The sequence below is a fragment of the Nannospalax galili genome, unplaced genomic scaffold, assembly GCF_000622305.1.
Source record: "Nannospalax galili isolate Female #2095 unplaced genomic scaffold, S.galili_v1.0 scaffold44, whole genome shotgun sequence".
In the NCBI taxonomy this organism is placed as follows: domain Eukaryota; kingdom Metazoa; phylum Chordata; class Mammalia; order Rodentia; family Spalacidae; genus Nannospalax; species Nannospalax galili.
In genome coordinates this window covers 5,135,362-5,152,102 of record NW_008355789.1, presented here as the reverse complement: position 1 = coordinate 5,152,102, position 16,741 = coordinate 5,135,362, and the positions used below count along the sequence as shown (strand labels likewise).

The window sequence follows — 16,741 nt, the reverse complement described above, 5'->3', positions numbered from 1 at the left end:
CTTCGGTTACCACCTGAGTCTCACCCTTTGCTTTCCCAGCACCCAGTTTGGCAAAATAAATGCTGTCATATTCTCTAGGCGATATCCACTTTACAGGTAATATGAAAGACCTCATGCTTCCATATATAATGCATCAGAGCTGCTATATGATATTAACAACATATTATAGATGGTATATGTATAATATGCATTTTTTAAAGTTCTTTTAAAACTTTTCTATTTTATGTGCATGAGTGTTTTGCCTGCATTTAAGTGCACTTGTGTGGTGTAATGTCCACAGAAGACAGAAGAGGACATCAGATTCCCTGGAACTCGAGTTATGGACAGTTGTTAGCTGTCATGTGGGTGTTGGAAACCAAACCTGGGTCCTCTGCAAGAGCAGCCAGTGCTCCTAACCACTGAGCCATCTCTCCAGCCCCTATAATATATATTCTAATATATAATAAATATATACACAATGTATAATGTGACATCTTCCATTATTCATGAACTATCATCTCAGAATTTAAAGACTCCAACCTAATCTATTCAGATGCGTGTACTGGCAATACACTAGGGGGAAAAAAATCTGTAAAATCAAGAGACCACATATTCAAACACTCTTGCCAGCTATAAAATATATTCTTTCAAATACACTTTTTCCCAGCAACATAAAAACATAATGCAAGGCAGGAATGACAGGGATTTGTTTGAAAAAAAAAATTTTTTTTTTCTTCAGAAAAAATACAAAATACTTCTCCCAAATACCACTTTTGCAGATGTTGCTTCTGATTTTGCAGTGTGGATTCACATGAGCTCTGCAAAATCAACCAAGGCCCTAGAGCAGATAAACAGCACAAAACTATATGGTGGCTCTGGGGCGAGGAGAGGACACATGAGTGTTTTCTAGGCATGATCTCTAATTCGCTTATCATTAGAGAAGGCAGGAGTAAATACAAAGGGGTGATTCTGGTCAGGCCACGGCTACTGTGGAGAAAAGAAGACACATTCATCCTCTTCCCAACTGGCCGCCTAATGACTAGCAATTAATTCATCATATTGTATTTCGAAATGCCGAAGACTCCATTCACATCAAAGAAAAAAAAATTTCAAGGCTTTTACACATTATTCATTTTTAAATGTACTGAGCTATGTTTAGCACTGTAATTGTCCACCACAGTTCCTTTCTTCCTGATATGGGCCTCAGATTTCACAAAGGACTGCAGATGAAGAGCCTGGTAGGTGAGCTGGGATGGAGCCTCTGAGCAGGCGCTGGGTGCTGGGGAGGACACACCCTCTTCTGGAGTCCCTGTTTCTCTGGGAGCTGGAGGCTGAGCTCCGAAGTGAACACTAATGCTCACCTTCTATTTCCTTCAAACTCAGAGGACACCAACCAGATGGAAGAAGGCCATGTGCAGCACCTAGTCACGGAGGGGAGCCCCTGCACCTCGTGGGTCACTCTACAGAGATTGGGCTTTGGCACCAGAGAGGCCTAGAATCCAGTTCAGGTCCATGACACTTAGCAAGTCACAAAGCCATTCTGAGCCTCTGCTTCCTCTGTCCTAGAACGGCAAGAGTAGTCCTGCTCAGCCCTGCAATAACCCACTGGCCTTCCACCCACTGTTCACCACCTGCTGCTCAGGCATCCAGGTCTTCACCACAGAATCCTGAAAACCAATCTGTATTAGTCAGGGTTCTCCAAAGAAACAGAACCAGTAGAATAAATATGTATAGAGATTTATCAGCTTAGCTCACAGGATAGAGGCCGAGTAGTCCAACAATGGCTGCATCACACTGCAGAGGCTGAGAATCTGTAGTCGCTCAGTCCACAAGGCTGGATGTCTCAGTAGTTCCAATCCGGTGCTGAAGGTCTGACAAATTCCAAAATATGTCTACAGCAGCAAGACAAACTCACCAGCGAGAGAGAAGGCAAGCCGCAAAAAGCCCCGCGTTCTCCTCAGCCTTGGTCTTTTATACCGGCTGCCATCAGAAGGTAACGCCCACATTTAGGGTGTGTCTTCCGGCTTTAGATGATTCAATCAAGAAGATCTCTTTCATTTCAGTTAATCTTAGATCAAATCAAGTTGACACCCAGGATTAGCCATCACACAATGTTATTCTAGAGTATTCTCTGGTCTACACTGGAGGCTGATTAGTAAAGGGATCTCTCACTTGAGAGGTAAACCCACGGAACAAGGTTCCTTCTGTTGCCCTAAAACATTCTCCAGCCCTGGCTCTCAGTTGGCACAAAAAAGTAAACACACCCAGTGCTGTACTCACACGGTCAGTCCTATATCACCACACTGCTGGTGGGGGTTCTAATTCCATCTCGCCCAAGATGAGTTTTAATTCAGTTCAATTAAGAATCAAGGAATAAGCCAGGCGTGGTGGCGCACGCCTGTAGTCCCAGCACTCGGGAGGCAGAGGCAGGCGGATCTCTGTGAGTTCAAGGGTAATTAATAAATTAATAAATAAATTAATTAATTAATTAAAAGAATCCAGGAATAAAAGTAACTTTGAGATCAAAGGGCACGCTAGAGAGGGCTAGTGTATGGCTTCCCAAACCCAACTCATGGCTAGGCATCTTGGTGGTGCCACAGACAATGCAGGTTGCTGTCTAGGGTCCCACCCCCCACCTCTGCTCAAGGCCTGCTCCTCAAGAGCAGAGTGACCAAGGGGGCCATAGGGAGCTGCAGCATGCCTGCCTCCCCTGGGGTAAGCCTCAGTGCTGATACTAACTGGGTACAGCAGGGTGCACTTGAGCAATGCCCTAGGGAAGTTCTTGAACTCAAGAGAATTAAATCAATGATTTGAACTGTAAACTCTCTGCTTATTGGAAGGAATGAAGACAAAGGGCCTCAAAGGTGAGCAGGAAGAAAATGGCCCCAGGAGACTCCAAGTAGCTTGTAATTTAGTTACCAACTGGGTGGATTGGAGACGCTGTCTTTTTCTGCTCTAGTGAGGTGAAGCTTTTTTTTTTTTTTTTTCCATTACTTGCCAGGGCCAGGCAAGAACACATCTTCTGCCCAAGACAGATTCCTGCCAAGGTTAGGACAGAGCTAGGCTTCCTTTCCTCTTCATATTGTAACATACCACACAATATTTTGAACACAAACACAAGGTGAAGGCGGCTGGCTCCTCTTCCATGAAGAAGGTGGCAGGGCTGGGTGTGGGTCCCGTGCATGTCTGCCATGGGCAGCTAAAGGGTGGTCTTTCTGCTGATGAATAAGGCAGGTGCTAGACAACTGCACAGGACAATCCCTCAGGTGGAGAAAGAGATCCAGAGCAAGAATCTCTAAAGGATGCTTAATGCATGGAGAATTCAGGCTGCATTCTTTCTTCCTGCTGGGCAAACACTAAATCCCTGGAGCTTTATGAGAGTGACTTTTAACATATTTATGGTGAGTAAAGTGTTTCAGGGCTGAGAAAAATTTCTAAAGTTACAAGCTAGTCCTCAGACTACACTGCTACCTCCTACAACTCAACCTGAGATTTCATTAACAGGCTGAACTGGAGGAGGGGAGCCAACGCAGTAAATGAAAGCACTACAAGAACTGCTGCTGTGGGTGACAGAAGCAGACGTTTACGTCGGCACCTGTGGAGTTCCCTCGCACCTGTGGCACAAGCTAGAAGCCACTTGGGTTCATCTTCTACTTTGTAACTGAACCAGGCCAGGTACAAAGCTCTGGCTCACCTAAAACACATTTCCAAGCGGTCAGAGGATTCTACTGAAGAGACGTACACATATTGCACCGGCAGTCCCCGAGAATGACCTCTCAAAGCTCAGCTCACCCTGGCCCAAGCGTGAGCACTGTTGCTGCTCAGACACTTCAGATGAGGTAAAGCAAAACCCTGAATGTATATGAACGTCCAACAGCCTGGTGCTCTGGCCTCATGCCTTCCGCTCCCTTCTCCATCTTCACAGGCTCTTGTGAGCTGCTCGCTGCTTTCACACCAGATCCGTGCTTCACTCCGTCCTTTTCTCCTCTCTGCAGTGTTAGTGATCAAACCATTCCAGACAAGCGCTCAACCTCTGAGCTCTATCCCCAGCCACTGCTCACTCAGCCATCCCTCTGGCCACCCCCTGTATCTTCCTACCCTGTGCATCCCTCCCCTATGTTCACGGCCTGTGTTCTAGGTAATCATAAATGTGTGACTAAGTCTGTTTTCTGAGGCTGCTGTAAACTGCAGGAGAAAAGTCTGGGGCTGGTACCGCTGGTTACAGCAGGAGCTAGTGGCTAGCTAACAGTGGGTAACGTCCGCGTTGGTGTGAGGTCAGGGGCAACAGGAGCATTTTCACCCCAGGGAGCGGAGGGAAGGAGAGACTCATGGGTTGGGAAGACGGAGGGAGACCAAGTTTAAACAGAGGGAGGATGGAAGGTAGAGGAAATGAAAAAGCACAGAACATTTTATCATTTGGTTTCATCTACCTTAAAAACTTAAATGTGTTTCAAAACAAAAATGGCCATTTCTGGGGTACACAAACTTGAATGTTTAATATGTTCTTTGCTATAATGTGTTTTGTTTCCTGAGATGTAACTCTGGCTAGCCTAGAGGCCAGACCGTGAACATGTAGTGATTCTGCCGCCTACCCAGCACTGTGATTAAGGTGTAAGCAGCCACACCTGACCTTAAATTCCCTTTTATGAACTTAAAATTTAGCAGTAAAAATGTCACAGTTAATTTTGATGGACACTCTCAGCTAACTGCCATTACTTTAAGAGAACTCAATCTTCACGAAGCTAAGGATTTGTGTGCATGGGTGCACATGCACCTGGCGCCCAGAGGTCAGGAGTCTTTTCTCAATTACTCTAAGGCAGGTGTCTCACTGAATCTGGAGCAAAAATCTTTTTGACAAGGTCTAGCGTCTCTCTGCTAAGACTTTCTAGCCATAATTCCCTCTTTAAAAACAACAAAGAGAAGCCGGGCATGGTGGCGCATGAATTTAATCCCAGCACTCAGGAGGCAGAGGCAGGCTGATCTCTGTGAGTTCAAGGCCAGCCTAGTCTACACAGTGAGTTCCAGGACAGTTGGGGCTACAGGGAGACCCTGTCTCAAAAAGACCAAACAAACAAACAACAGCAAAAAAAAAAAAAAAAACAGCAAGGAGAAAGAGCAGAGCCATGAGAGTGGGCTGGAGTGGGTCATCAGCTGGCCCCAAGGACAGAGGAAGGCCACAGTATAGCAAGCTAGGTTATAGAGCCAGCCCAAACCAGACAGAGACCTCTCCTACCAGCAGCCTAAGCACTGGGACTCTGCTCCAGGCTGGCCTCCCTCTTACTAGCTGTCCAGCACAAGCCGGCTCAAGGTCCTTCCCAAAGGTGCTTTGTGAAGAGCCTCCCCAGCAGCCCTGAGTGAATGCCCCCTCCTCTGAGAAATGGCACAGGGCTGCTCTGGTCATGTCCAAGACCCACTACGGGTGTTCTTCAGGGTGCCCCTGACGCCCTACCTTTATGGAAATTCATTTGCTTGCTCTATGCCTGGTTCTAATGGTAGGCACCCCATCCCTGAAGCTTTCTTCAATGTCCTACTCTGGGAGCATTCTCTCTCGTTTTCTTCTCTGTACCCTGTTTAATTTCTGCCACCAGCCTCAGCCTTGGGAAACCCAGCAGGAAATTAGCACAAAGTTTAGCATTTCCCCAGAATAGAAGAAGCTCAGCAAGGCCTAGGGTGCAGCGGGTTCCGGACAAAACACCAGAGGTTGAATGAAGCAATCATTCCTGTGCTTTTTACAGTTCAAATCAATGTGGAAACCTGACACATTCACTAGATTCTTATTTTCTTTGCTAAGATGAAAATAAATGTAGAGTCTGCATATTTGGGGGATGATCCGGCCCACAAACAGTTACTGTGAGAACCGTGCAGTCAGTGACAACACGGCTGACCTTTGGAACTCACACTAACTGATTTTCAAGAGAGTGACGGCAGCCAAGATGACTCACTGTGGCTGTGACAGGAGGACGACGCTACCTCTGTGTTTTCCTCGCAGCTAGACACATGCGCTTTATGTGGGACTCTAAAGCCAGGAAATACCCAGGAGAGAGTGGCCTCCTTTGCTTTCCGCCTGGGGCAAAGGACTGTGGCTTCTCAAACTGTGTTCCAGGGAACAGCTGACAGGCCACTGCTAAGAATGCAGTGCTGTTTCTGTAGCATCACTTTTGCTCTCCCATTTATTATAGTTTCAGTAAGATTTCCACTTAAAACAAAAGTTTTCACAGCTTTTAAATGGGCTGGAAGGGGTTGGGGAAATGACTCCATGGGAAAAGTGCTTACCATGCAAGAGTGAGGACCCAAATTTGAATCTACAGTACCCACATAAATACTGGGTGGGCATGGTGGCCCTCCTATAACCCCAACATACAGAAAAGAGGCAGAGACAGGATGCCTGGTGCAAGCTAGATTAGCAGCCCAAGTGAGCTCTGAGCTCAAGCAAGAGATCTGGCCTCACTATGTAAGGTAGAAAGTGACTAAGGAAGATACCCGATGTCAACCTGTCCTCCACACACATGAACTCACAACTCACACACACATATAAATGAAGGGGGAGGTTGTCTGAAAACCAGTACCCTAAGAACTCTTGTCACACCCTGCTCTGGGAGAGGCTTAGAAGCCAGTGGGCTGATGGTTCAGTAGATCCTTGCCACCATACATGCCTGACAATCAGCGTTTGATCCCTAGGACCTGCATACTAGAAGGAGAGAAGAGATTTCCACAAGCCATCCTCTGACCTCTACATGTGCTTCACCTGACCACCCCCCCCACGCAACATACATACATACACACACAATAGATACATACACACACAATAGGTGTTTAAATATATATATATCAAGTGGGCGCACAGTGATGCACACCTGACAGGAGTCCAGGTGAACACACGCCATTTTTTTCAAGCTCTGTGGGAGGATAAGGAAATGCAATTCTGGTTTTAGTTTTCCCAGGAGAACTATAGATCTTTGTCCCCTACACCAGCACCTAACTTCTGGGTCTGTGGAGACACAGCCTGGAGGAAGCACTGCCAGAGGCAGACCCTGGGAGGGTCAGACATTGGTTACCTTCTCTAAGGAGCCTCCTACATCTTTCTCAGGCAAAGCACATCTCCTGTCACCCACCTGGAAGCCACCTTGTCACCTTCAAGTTGACCTCACATTGTGTGGAGAGTTTATCTCATCAGTGTGTGGGGGAGGCTACACTAGGATTATTGGCTAGCACAGATGATGAACTCTGTGCACACGCTTATCCCTATGAACTCCAGTATGTGGCCAGACACCATAGCCCTGCAAAGAGAGCAAAGACACAACCCCAAGACCCAGCTCTCTGCAAGACCTACAGACCTGAACCCATGTTCTGCAGGGTCAGGATAAAATGTTCACAGGACAGCCACATGACTGACAAGCAGGTGAAATGACAGCCAGCCTTATTGTCCTTGACCATCCTGAAGCCCTCAGAACAGTGGCGGAGCAGCTCTGCAGCTAGGACCACAATGCCCCACCCCTAAGTTACTGATGACCATCAGTGTCCACTCTAAACTACCTCCACACAATGACCACAGGCTCAGTGGTAAAATGTAGGCACTCAGTGGAAGGACTGAGTGCCCAGCTCCAGAGACTAAGGGGTGAGGGCTTATATTCAGCAAGACTTCAGTTGGGTTTAAAAGTCTGCCTTTTTTCTTTACTAAGCTTGTAGTTTTGTCAAGTCAACTCTATTTACTGAACTCTAATTTCCTCGATACTTTTCCTTGAAATCAGAACACTACCTATTCTTAAAATGTCAGACTTAAGAGGGCAGTCTTCAGGCACCCATTCCTGGTGTTCCTTCCACATTAATCAAGGCTCTTTCTACTAACACCCAACAGCACCTTGAATCTCAGAGACCTGTTTATGTGGTTAGGTTTAGGACAGGGGGGTTGGCTGCCAAGAGCTCACGGTGCTGAGTGTCATGCTTGGAACACTTGATGGGTATCAGAGGATGGAGAAGTAAAGGCTCTATTTTTCCAGGAATAGAGTAAAAGGGAAGAAGGAAAGGAACCACAAGAAGACGAGGTGGTTCTTGGAGCTTCAAATATAGAGGTAGCTGCTCCTGGTCCCTGCCCCCGCCAAAGAACTGGTTGCAGGTGGGAGAATGCCTCTTTTTTTATCATTTAACACAAACATGTCTGTCTGAATGCATGCATATATATAAAGCTATAGCAATTTCTTTTAAGGAAGAAAATTCTTCAAATCACCAAGTGATTTTCTTGTATCCAATGGGATTCCCTTCTGAACAGAACAGACACTTTCATCACCTTCTGGGACCCAAGGAACCCCCACCCACCCACCCCATGAGCCTATAGGAAACACACACGTAGAGAAGTAGAGCAATTTGTAACGTTGAAGATGGAAGTACAAAATGATATCTGTAAACTTCTTTGTATATTATTAATTCATTAGCCCAGAGAAACTAGAAACAGAGTGAAGTGAGCACTGGAGAGAACACTGGGGCGTTACATCCACAGAGAGTCCCGCACCTCTGGTTAAAAAGCAGGATCTAAGAATTACCTCAGCCTTCCAACTGCTCAGCCAGTGCAGCTCAAAGCCAGCCACCATCAGCCATACGTGCCAGCAAGCGAGCCAGCATGCTGCCCACCGCAGAGTGGACACCCATGCTCCTTCCTTCCCTAGTCCTAAGCCACAGCCAGCTTGGTTTGTGTTTTAAAAGTTGAAGGATTTGGGGGTGAGGTCCCAGGGCTCAGCACTGTGAAATGATACTGTTTTAGTGTGGAACAAAATGACAGATGTAATGAGTGTACGGGGAAAGTCACACGAGAACAGCAACAACATGACCCTAAATTCATTTTTACTAGAAACTGAAGATCTTCTAAGAGGCTCTAGATTAGAGCACTGCAAAGAAATAAATGTCATGCAATGCAGGAAAAGGAACTTGGATTTAAAAAGTACCAGTGCCTTCATTTTATTATTACTTTTTAAAAATTTTGCATTGCAAGGCACTTTTAACAGACAGTAAAATAAAGCAAATATAAAAAATTCTAAGTAAATCTGCAAACATAAGTTTGATCAAGAGTTTTATCTGTGAGATCCACTGTATTTTGCTTCTGCCATACTTCAGGCCTCCCTGTATTTATTTTTATTATTTCTGAGACGGTGTCTTACTACATAGCCCAGGCTGGCCTTGAACCTGTGGCAACCTTTTCTGCCTCTTTAGTGCTAGATTTGCAGACACCATGCCTGGCTCAGACCTCTCGATTAAGAGAGTCTTCACTTGAAAGAACCAGTACTGCAGGCAATGGGGAAGAAATCTGAGTGAAAACAGGTTTTGGAGGAGCTATGTGTGAAAATGAGCATTTTTCTTCTGAGTATTCTTGAAAATACATTAAAAGTACAAATTAAAATAATTTCAAAATATGTCCTAAAAGTCATTTCATGATGACTCCGGAAATGAACAATTTTTAAATGATGTCTTTTTAATAAAGCTGCATCTCTAGATGCAAACTGCTAGTCCAAGGCTCCCTAGTGGACATTAGAAGTTTAGAGGGTTTTTTCCTTTCTTTTTTCCCTTCCTTTCTTTTTAAAATATCATGTTTCTGCACTGAAAAGTTACCAAGACCAGCTCTCTGTTGCATTTGCGTTGTTACTGGGAACACATACGCACACACACAGAGACAAGGGGGAGCGGGTAGTTTAATATGAGGCCAGTACAGAAAAGGAGAGATTAGACACAAAGAAACATAACCAGCTCTCACATGCAAGGAAACTAGGTTACAAGAATCCCAGCACCAGGCATTCAAGAGTCACCATGGAAAACAGGAAGTGAGAAGCATAGCAACCACAAGCCAAAAAGCAGAAAAGCGCATACCTTTAGCTTGGAATGAAAATCACGAGATTTCCTTCTGGCAAGAACCTGAATGTGACTAGACACCTGCAGGGTAGGGGAAGGGAGGAAAACAAAGGAAAAGCCTGTAACCATGGAGATGAAAAGCCCCCTACAACTGGGCAAGCCAGACGTACCTTAATGGCGGCTTGAATTTCTCGAACTTTCTTTCTTGCTAAGACCTGTATATGACTAGACACCTACATTGTTCGGGTTTATAAGGGGAAACAAAACAAAAAAACAAAACAAAACAAAAAAAAAAAAGGAAATCAAATATAAAATTGCTACTCCTTGGGAGGGGTTGGGGAAGGTGGGGGGAGGTTATTTGCATGTCAAGAAAGCTCTGCGGTTAGGAACATAACAGTACCAGCCAGGCACCAAGCCCCAGCACTGCTCTAAGCTTCTCAGACTGGGTCATCTCTGAAGTGACTTGATTCAGAAAGTTAGTTCAGACTAGCTCACCTTAGTGTTTCCACCTGCAGATACCATGGGCAGGCGCTGGGAAAAACTCATTTAGAGAAGGCTGAGGGGGTACTTTATTAAATTAAAAAGGTGGGGATAGAGGAAAATGAAAATATTTATATAGCGTCTCAGTATCTGGAGGGAAAATCCCTTTTTCTTAATTTAGAGGGGACTTCATAAATTAGTACATTCTACAGAATCAAAGCTGATGCTGTAGTTGAGTTCTGTGCTTGTGAAGAGCTGTGGACTTTGTGGCAAATGCTAAAATAATACTAACATGTAAATTAGATCTCAAAGAGAAATGGAAAGACCCAGTTAGCAGAGCACCCCCCCCCAAATATCTATAATCCTTCCACTCTTTTGGGTACTGACTGGGTGCCAAGTGGATTTGCATATTATTACAAAGCGAAATGTGTGAATACAGCCAGCCAGCCAGCCAGCCAGCCAGCCAGCTAGCCCGTTAAAAATCTGGGTTGAAAAACCAAACGGCTTTGCTGGACAACGATCTCACATCAGAGATATATCACCAACTGTGGCCAACAGACATCCATCCCAAAGATGCTGGGTGTGGAAACACGGCCAGGCAGACTTGTGATACACAGCGATTCCACCAGGCAAACAGATCTCCATCTCTTTCAGCGGGACTTGGTTAAATTTAGAGGAGTCCCCCAGTGAAGGGGTCACTGGGCAAGTGACCAGAGCCCATAGGCCAGCAGACAGCCTAGCTCAGCACTTGAAACAGAAAGAGGATTCACTCTGCTTTGGAAATTTAGAGTCCTCCATTTCTAAGTTCAGAGACTCAGGAGTTTATGGCAATTACCTCATTTCAGGCTCTCTGAGACTCTTAACAACAGGACTCATGATTATCAAAGATCTGATGGTTAAATTCGTCTTTGAGTTTCAATGATTCAATTTCTCCCGTTTCCTTTCATATGGGTATAGAGAAGCAGGGGTTCCCTCATCCTCTTCACCCCTCCATCTGGCACCTGCTGTTACTTATTTTCACCCAGAATCTTGTCTGAGTTCTCTGATTTGATGGGGGCCAAGGCCCGGTGCATCCCAGAAGACAATACAGGCCTGTGTATTGGCAGGAGGCCACCCCTTCTGCTGACTCAGCACCAGGCCAGCACAGGCAGCATTCCTGGGAGACAGCCCAGCCCCCTGATCAACACTCCTGAAAGGGAAACATCCTCCCTAGGAGTAGCCACTGCTGCTCAGTTAAAGAGACAAGGGTCGGGTCAGTTGGCTTGCCTTTGGGCTTTGGATATAATTTTCTGGTTTAAGATGGCTGGTCTTGAACTCCTGGGCTCAAGCAATCCTCTTGCTTCAGCCTCCCAAGAGGCTGAGATTACAGGTGTAGACAACACCAAGACTGACTAACTGCAGCCACTGAGCACTGCACCGTTTCATTCCATATAGATTAACGTTAAAAAATTAACTGTTTTCTGTTGACCCACACATCAGGTGGATTATTCCTTTCATTGTTTTTGTTACATTGTCTGTTTTGAGACACTTATTTCTCATCCATTCCAGTTGTGAACTGGGTCACACCAGAGATCTGGGCTGCTTTGTATCCAAAAGACCCAGGGAAGACAGAGCCCTGGCAGGAGGCAGAAGAGAATTCCTACCCCTGCTCTGCAGCATATGTGAGTTATAGCTGCCTTACAGTTGCAGCAGTGGCTGACAAAAAGCCATCACTAAAGAAGCCACAGTGCCCTGGAAGCGTAGCACTCGGTGTTGTACTTAGGCCAATGCTAAAGGCCGCTAGCGTGACTTCACTAAAAGATGACTAATATGCAATTCCAGGATGCACAGAACCTTCCAATCTCTTGGCTTGCAAGGGTAGTTGTACTTGCAGCCTTCTGCAGCTTTGGCAGATGTACATTAGCAGAGTAAAACACAGCACAGGGGAGGTTCAGACCCTGGCCTTAGCAGTGAACTTGTCCCACGTGCATATGAGAGCGCAGTGGCGCATGCTCAGGGTCACTCAAATGATGAAGAGTGGAAACCAGCCACTCTGGAACACCTACAGGGCACTGGGACGGGGGCTCCTAGAGCTGAAGCAGAGCAGCCAAGGCAGCCCAATGCCTCCAGGCCATTCGCTGACATGCACACCTTCCAGGCGGGTACTGTACCTGCTTCCTGGTCCTTGTCTTCCCTGTCCTGAGTTTGATGTATCTGGCTATCAATTCATTTCTACCTGCAAGGAAGAAGAAATTATAATAAGGTGGGGTTATTTATGAATAAATAAACAAACGAAGCCCTTGGAAGCTTAGGACTAATAACAGGGATCAAGAATTTTGACTTGGCCAGGCATGGTGGTGCATGCCTTTAATCCCAACGCTGGGGGGTGGGGACCACACACACCACACAACAAAGCAGGTGAATCTCTCTGAGTTCAGGCCAGTCTGGTCTACATATCGAGTTCCAGGCCATCTGGGGGCTGCAATGACACTGTGTTTTGACTTGGAGGGGCTGAGGGTATGGAGCAATTGGTAGAGTGCTTGCCTAGCCCTGGGCTGCATCCTCAGCACCACATAAACCGAGCAAGGTAGCAAGCACCCCAGTGTGTGGGAGGTGGAGGTAGGTGGAGGCAGAGGATCAGAAATTTGAAGTCAGGTTTGGTTATATGAGACCCTGACCTTAAAACAATTTTTTTTTTCAAACTAGAGCTAAAGTTATTCATGACAGAAAAACAAACAGCATGACTGAAAAATATTTATTGAGAAGTTACTAAGAAAAATTACAACGAAGGCCAGCCCCCTAATGAATACTCCAGCAACTAACTGTCTTTGTCTGGCTTCCTCTGTGAGCCTGGATATGTGGAACTAGAAAAAATCTTGGTATGACAGTACAGTGTGCTTATCACGCCCCCCAGCTGGAACACTCCATGTCTCCTGATGTGGTGTGCTAGGCTCTGGGTGTTTTAAGGATCACCACTGGTCTTGTTCATGGGCGGCTACTCCTTGGATCTGTTCCTTATCCTGTTCCCAGTCCTGTCATGCACTGCTGGGATTTTTAAACCCAAAACACAGAACTTTTCATGTATTTCTCCTCCCATTTCATCCTATTAAATTCCAGCCTGTCGAAGTCATTTCAGGCCTGAGTCTGTAACTGAATGAACCTTTTAAGGCACATTTAGAGAAAAGGACTTCTGAATTCAGTTTGGGGGATTGCCTCTCTAAGCATTCTCTTTCAAACTTCTGAGAACTACCAATATCTCCTGTAGTGTCATTGGGTCTACTTGTCTGTCTCTCAGATGGCTGTACAGATTTTGCAATTTGTCATAAAGGCTTGCTGACAGCAGAGCCAGCTATGAGTGCCTAATTACCAAAAGCCAGACCTGAAAGACAATGTCTTGCAGACCAGCCAAGCACCCTCCAGCCCAGGGCCTGTCTCGGTGCCCATTCAGGGCTGTCTTGAGTGGCCATGGCTCTACGCGACATGCAATTTCATCCAAACCTTGTCCAGGTGGCCAAAAAAAAAGGGAGGGAGGGCTCTTGTCCCAAACCTGCTTATTTCCTGTGAATGCAGACAGGGTGGCTCAATACAACTAAGGGAGGTACCAAGCATGCCTCCTCCATGGTTGTTTCATTGAAAGCCTGTCTGCACTAACAAGGCTGAAGCAGAACAAAGTGAGTTCAAGGCCAGCACAGGCTACATAAAGAGAGCCTGAATTAAAATAACACTGAGAAGAAGGAAGCACATCTTACCCCCGATAACCCTGTTCTTCACATGAGCAAGACCACTTCCAAAGCTGGTGTTTTTCTTTTATACCATGCTTCAGGAATAATTGTTATATAAGTCTTTTATTAAAACCGTCTGTTTTAACTTACAGAGTATCTGCCCTTAAACCATGACTAGAAGCCTGATAAATCCCTTTAAATGTCCTAATACACATAAAGATAGCAGATGTCAACCCTCTCCATAAACTCAAATTACTACAGCGCATATTTTAGTTTGGAAATGCAGTCTAAACTCTTACTTAGATCAAATTATGTTAAATAATTACTTGAAAATAGCAAATATAAATCTATTAAATCAAAATAGCAACAGGATGGTTGAATCGATTAAAATTTTCTGCATTGATTTCTAAGCCTTTCCACACTTGAAACGCACTTACCCATTAGAGAGACAAGCAAGGACAGCAATCAAAATGAATCTGGAAGACACTGCGGCTGCCTGAAGATACAGCCCAGCTTCTTCCAGACGGCTTGTCTGTGACTCTGATAGGACACCCTGAGTCCTGCTTATATTTCTTGTATGGGGGGGGAAGCGTACATGTGTGTACACGCCCATATTCATGAGTCCCCAGGTCAGAGGATGGCATCAGTGTCCTGCTCTGTCACTCTCCACCTCAGTCCCTTGAGACAGGGTCTGAACCTGGGGCTCAGCTCATCATTTCTCATCTAGGCCAGCTGGCCAGCCATCCCCAGGGGACCTCCTGTATCTGGGCCAGTCTAGACCTGACCCAGAGAAGGGGTTATAGGGCTACATGCAACTGTTTTTTTAACATGGGTTCTAGGCATCTGAACTCAAGTCCTTATGCATGTACAGCAAAAACTCTTATCCATTCGGTCATTCCCCAGGCCCCTAGTAGCTCTCTCCCCAGGCAGTGTGTCCACACAGTCTGAATCACGTAGGTTCCCTAACAAAGGACCAGGATGACAGCACATCAACCCAGGGGGGCCACAACTGGGAGGAGCCTCCAGTCTACACTGCCAGGTCTTGTTTTAGAGCCAGTCAGAATGCTGGTGACTAGAAATGCCTACCTTCTGTGCATGTCCCCAAGCCCCTCTCTCATACACAGGTGCTTAATCCCACAAACGTGACATAGTAAAATTGATTTTCAACAAGGTTAACTCAGTGTTATGTCACACACTATGTCCCCACATAGACTCTACTACAGGTACCTTTTCTAAAATGCTTGGAACCAAAGGTAGTTTTGTGTTATAGATTTTTTTCGGCTTTTGGAATATTTATATATGGAGTGTCTTGGAGGTGGGACCTCAACCTAAATGTGAAATCCATGCATGTTTGAAATAAATGTACCTTTTGAAACTAGCCTGAAGGAAATTTAATGCAATATTTTTAACAGACTTATGCTTTAACTACAACCTGTTACATGAGGTCAGACTTGGAATTTTCCACTGAACTTCAAATGCTTTTCAGATTTTTTATTAGGTAGGATAGTCAAACTATATTTACTTCCTCTGTTCTTTCTGTTTAGGTTATTTGATGCAGGGTCTCATGGAGCCCAGGGAGATGAACCTGAACTCCTAATCCTCCTATGCCTACTGGCCAAAAGCTGAGATTACAGATGTGTACACCATCATACCAGCTCACATTTTGTTCTTTACCACTTACCTATTCCCCTATCTACCTACCATGCTGTGCTATTTTGTTGTTAGGCTGCAGGCATGGTAACACTTCTCTGGAATACTTCAGTGAACATATCATTAACTTGAGCGACAAGACCAATCTGGCAGACAGGGTGGGCTGCTGATTGCTTTTGAAAGAGAAAGCAGCATTCTTTAACAAAGAGGAGCCTGGGACTCTTGTGTAAACTACACTGGCTGACACTCAGGCTCACTAAGCTTGCTAGCCCACTCTCCATGCTTGCCTTCTGGAAGAGAGTGTCCAGGTCCCACATGTCCCCTCTGGAACCCCCAGCTTGTCTGACACATTCTTGCTCCCTGTGAACAGTCCATAGCTTATAGTGCTGAGCAGCCATGCCACACTTCATCACTAAGTGTCACCACATGACAGAACTCCTACAGGGACACAGACCTACAACAACCTGGCCCTTCTAGCTGATCCTGCCACCCTCCACAGCTCTCAGATCTCTCTGTGATTTTATGTTGCTTGAGAGTGGCTCTGCCACAAGTTTTTGGTGCCTCTAGACTGCTCTGCAGTTTCCTGCTAAGAGACAAGATGGAAGAAAGTGCTGAAAAGCAGAGTTCACACTGGGCTTCTTCTCTACCCAGACACAAGACTAGCTAACATTGTTGTGGGCTGTGTACGCCATGGGAAGTAGCCTCAAGGACATGTTTGAGGCACAGTAAATGCAGGGTCTGTGACTACAAACTGTAGCCCATAGACAGTTTTAACAGTGTAAGAGCCACTTTGTAACTGAATGGAGTCAGATTGCCAGAGACGAAAGAAAGAGGGAAAGAGGGAGAGGCAGGGACAGGACAGCTCCTCTTCCCATCTACGGGCAACCTAAAGTAGAACTCTGCCCCCATAGGCCACAGAAGTGTGGAAAGCACTGATGGCTTGCACTCTTAGGCCTCTAGCTGAGCAATGTGTGGACCCTCATGCGTTTTCTACATATAAGAATAGAAATCGGGGCTGGAGAGATGGCTCAGCGGTTAAGAGCACTGACTGCTCTTGCAGAGGACCTGGGTTCAATTCCCAGCACCCACATGGCGGC

At 45.7% G+C, this 16,741-nt stretch overlaps 1 protein-coding gene across 7 annotated transcripts in view; it reads right to left on the bottom strand.

Moving 5' to 3' along the window:
• Positions 1–16,741, bottom strand: part of Tead1 (TEA domain transcription factor 1) — a 257,187-nt gene that overhangs the window by 64,259 nt on the left and 176,187 nt on the right. For 2 of the 7 annotated variants that reach the window (XM_008853496.3, XM_017803275.2), the window contains exons 3-5: positions 12,444–12,508; positions 9,984–10,046; positions 9,832–9,894 (exon numbers count right to left, since the gene is read on the bottom strand). In XM_008853496.3, coding sequence (XP_008851718.2) covers positions 9,832–9,894; positions 9,984–10,046; positions 12,444–12,508 — 191 coding nt within the window. The remainder of the gene's footprint in view (positions 1–9,831; positions 9,895–9,983; positions 10,047–12,443; positions 12,509–16,741) is intronic. The other 5 variants (XM_008853497.3, XM_029556287.1, XM_029556288.1 and 2 more) reach the window with 3 other exon arrangements.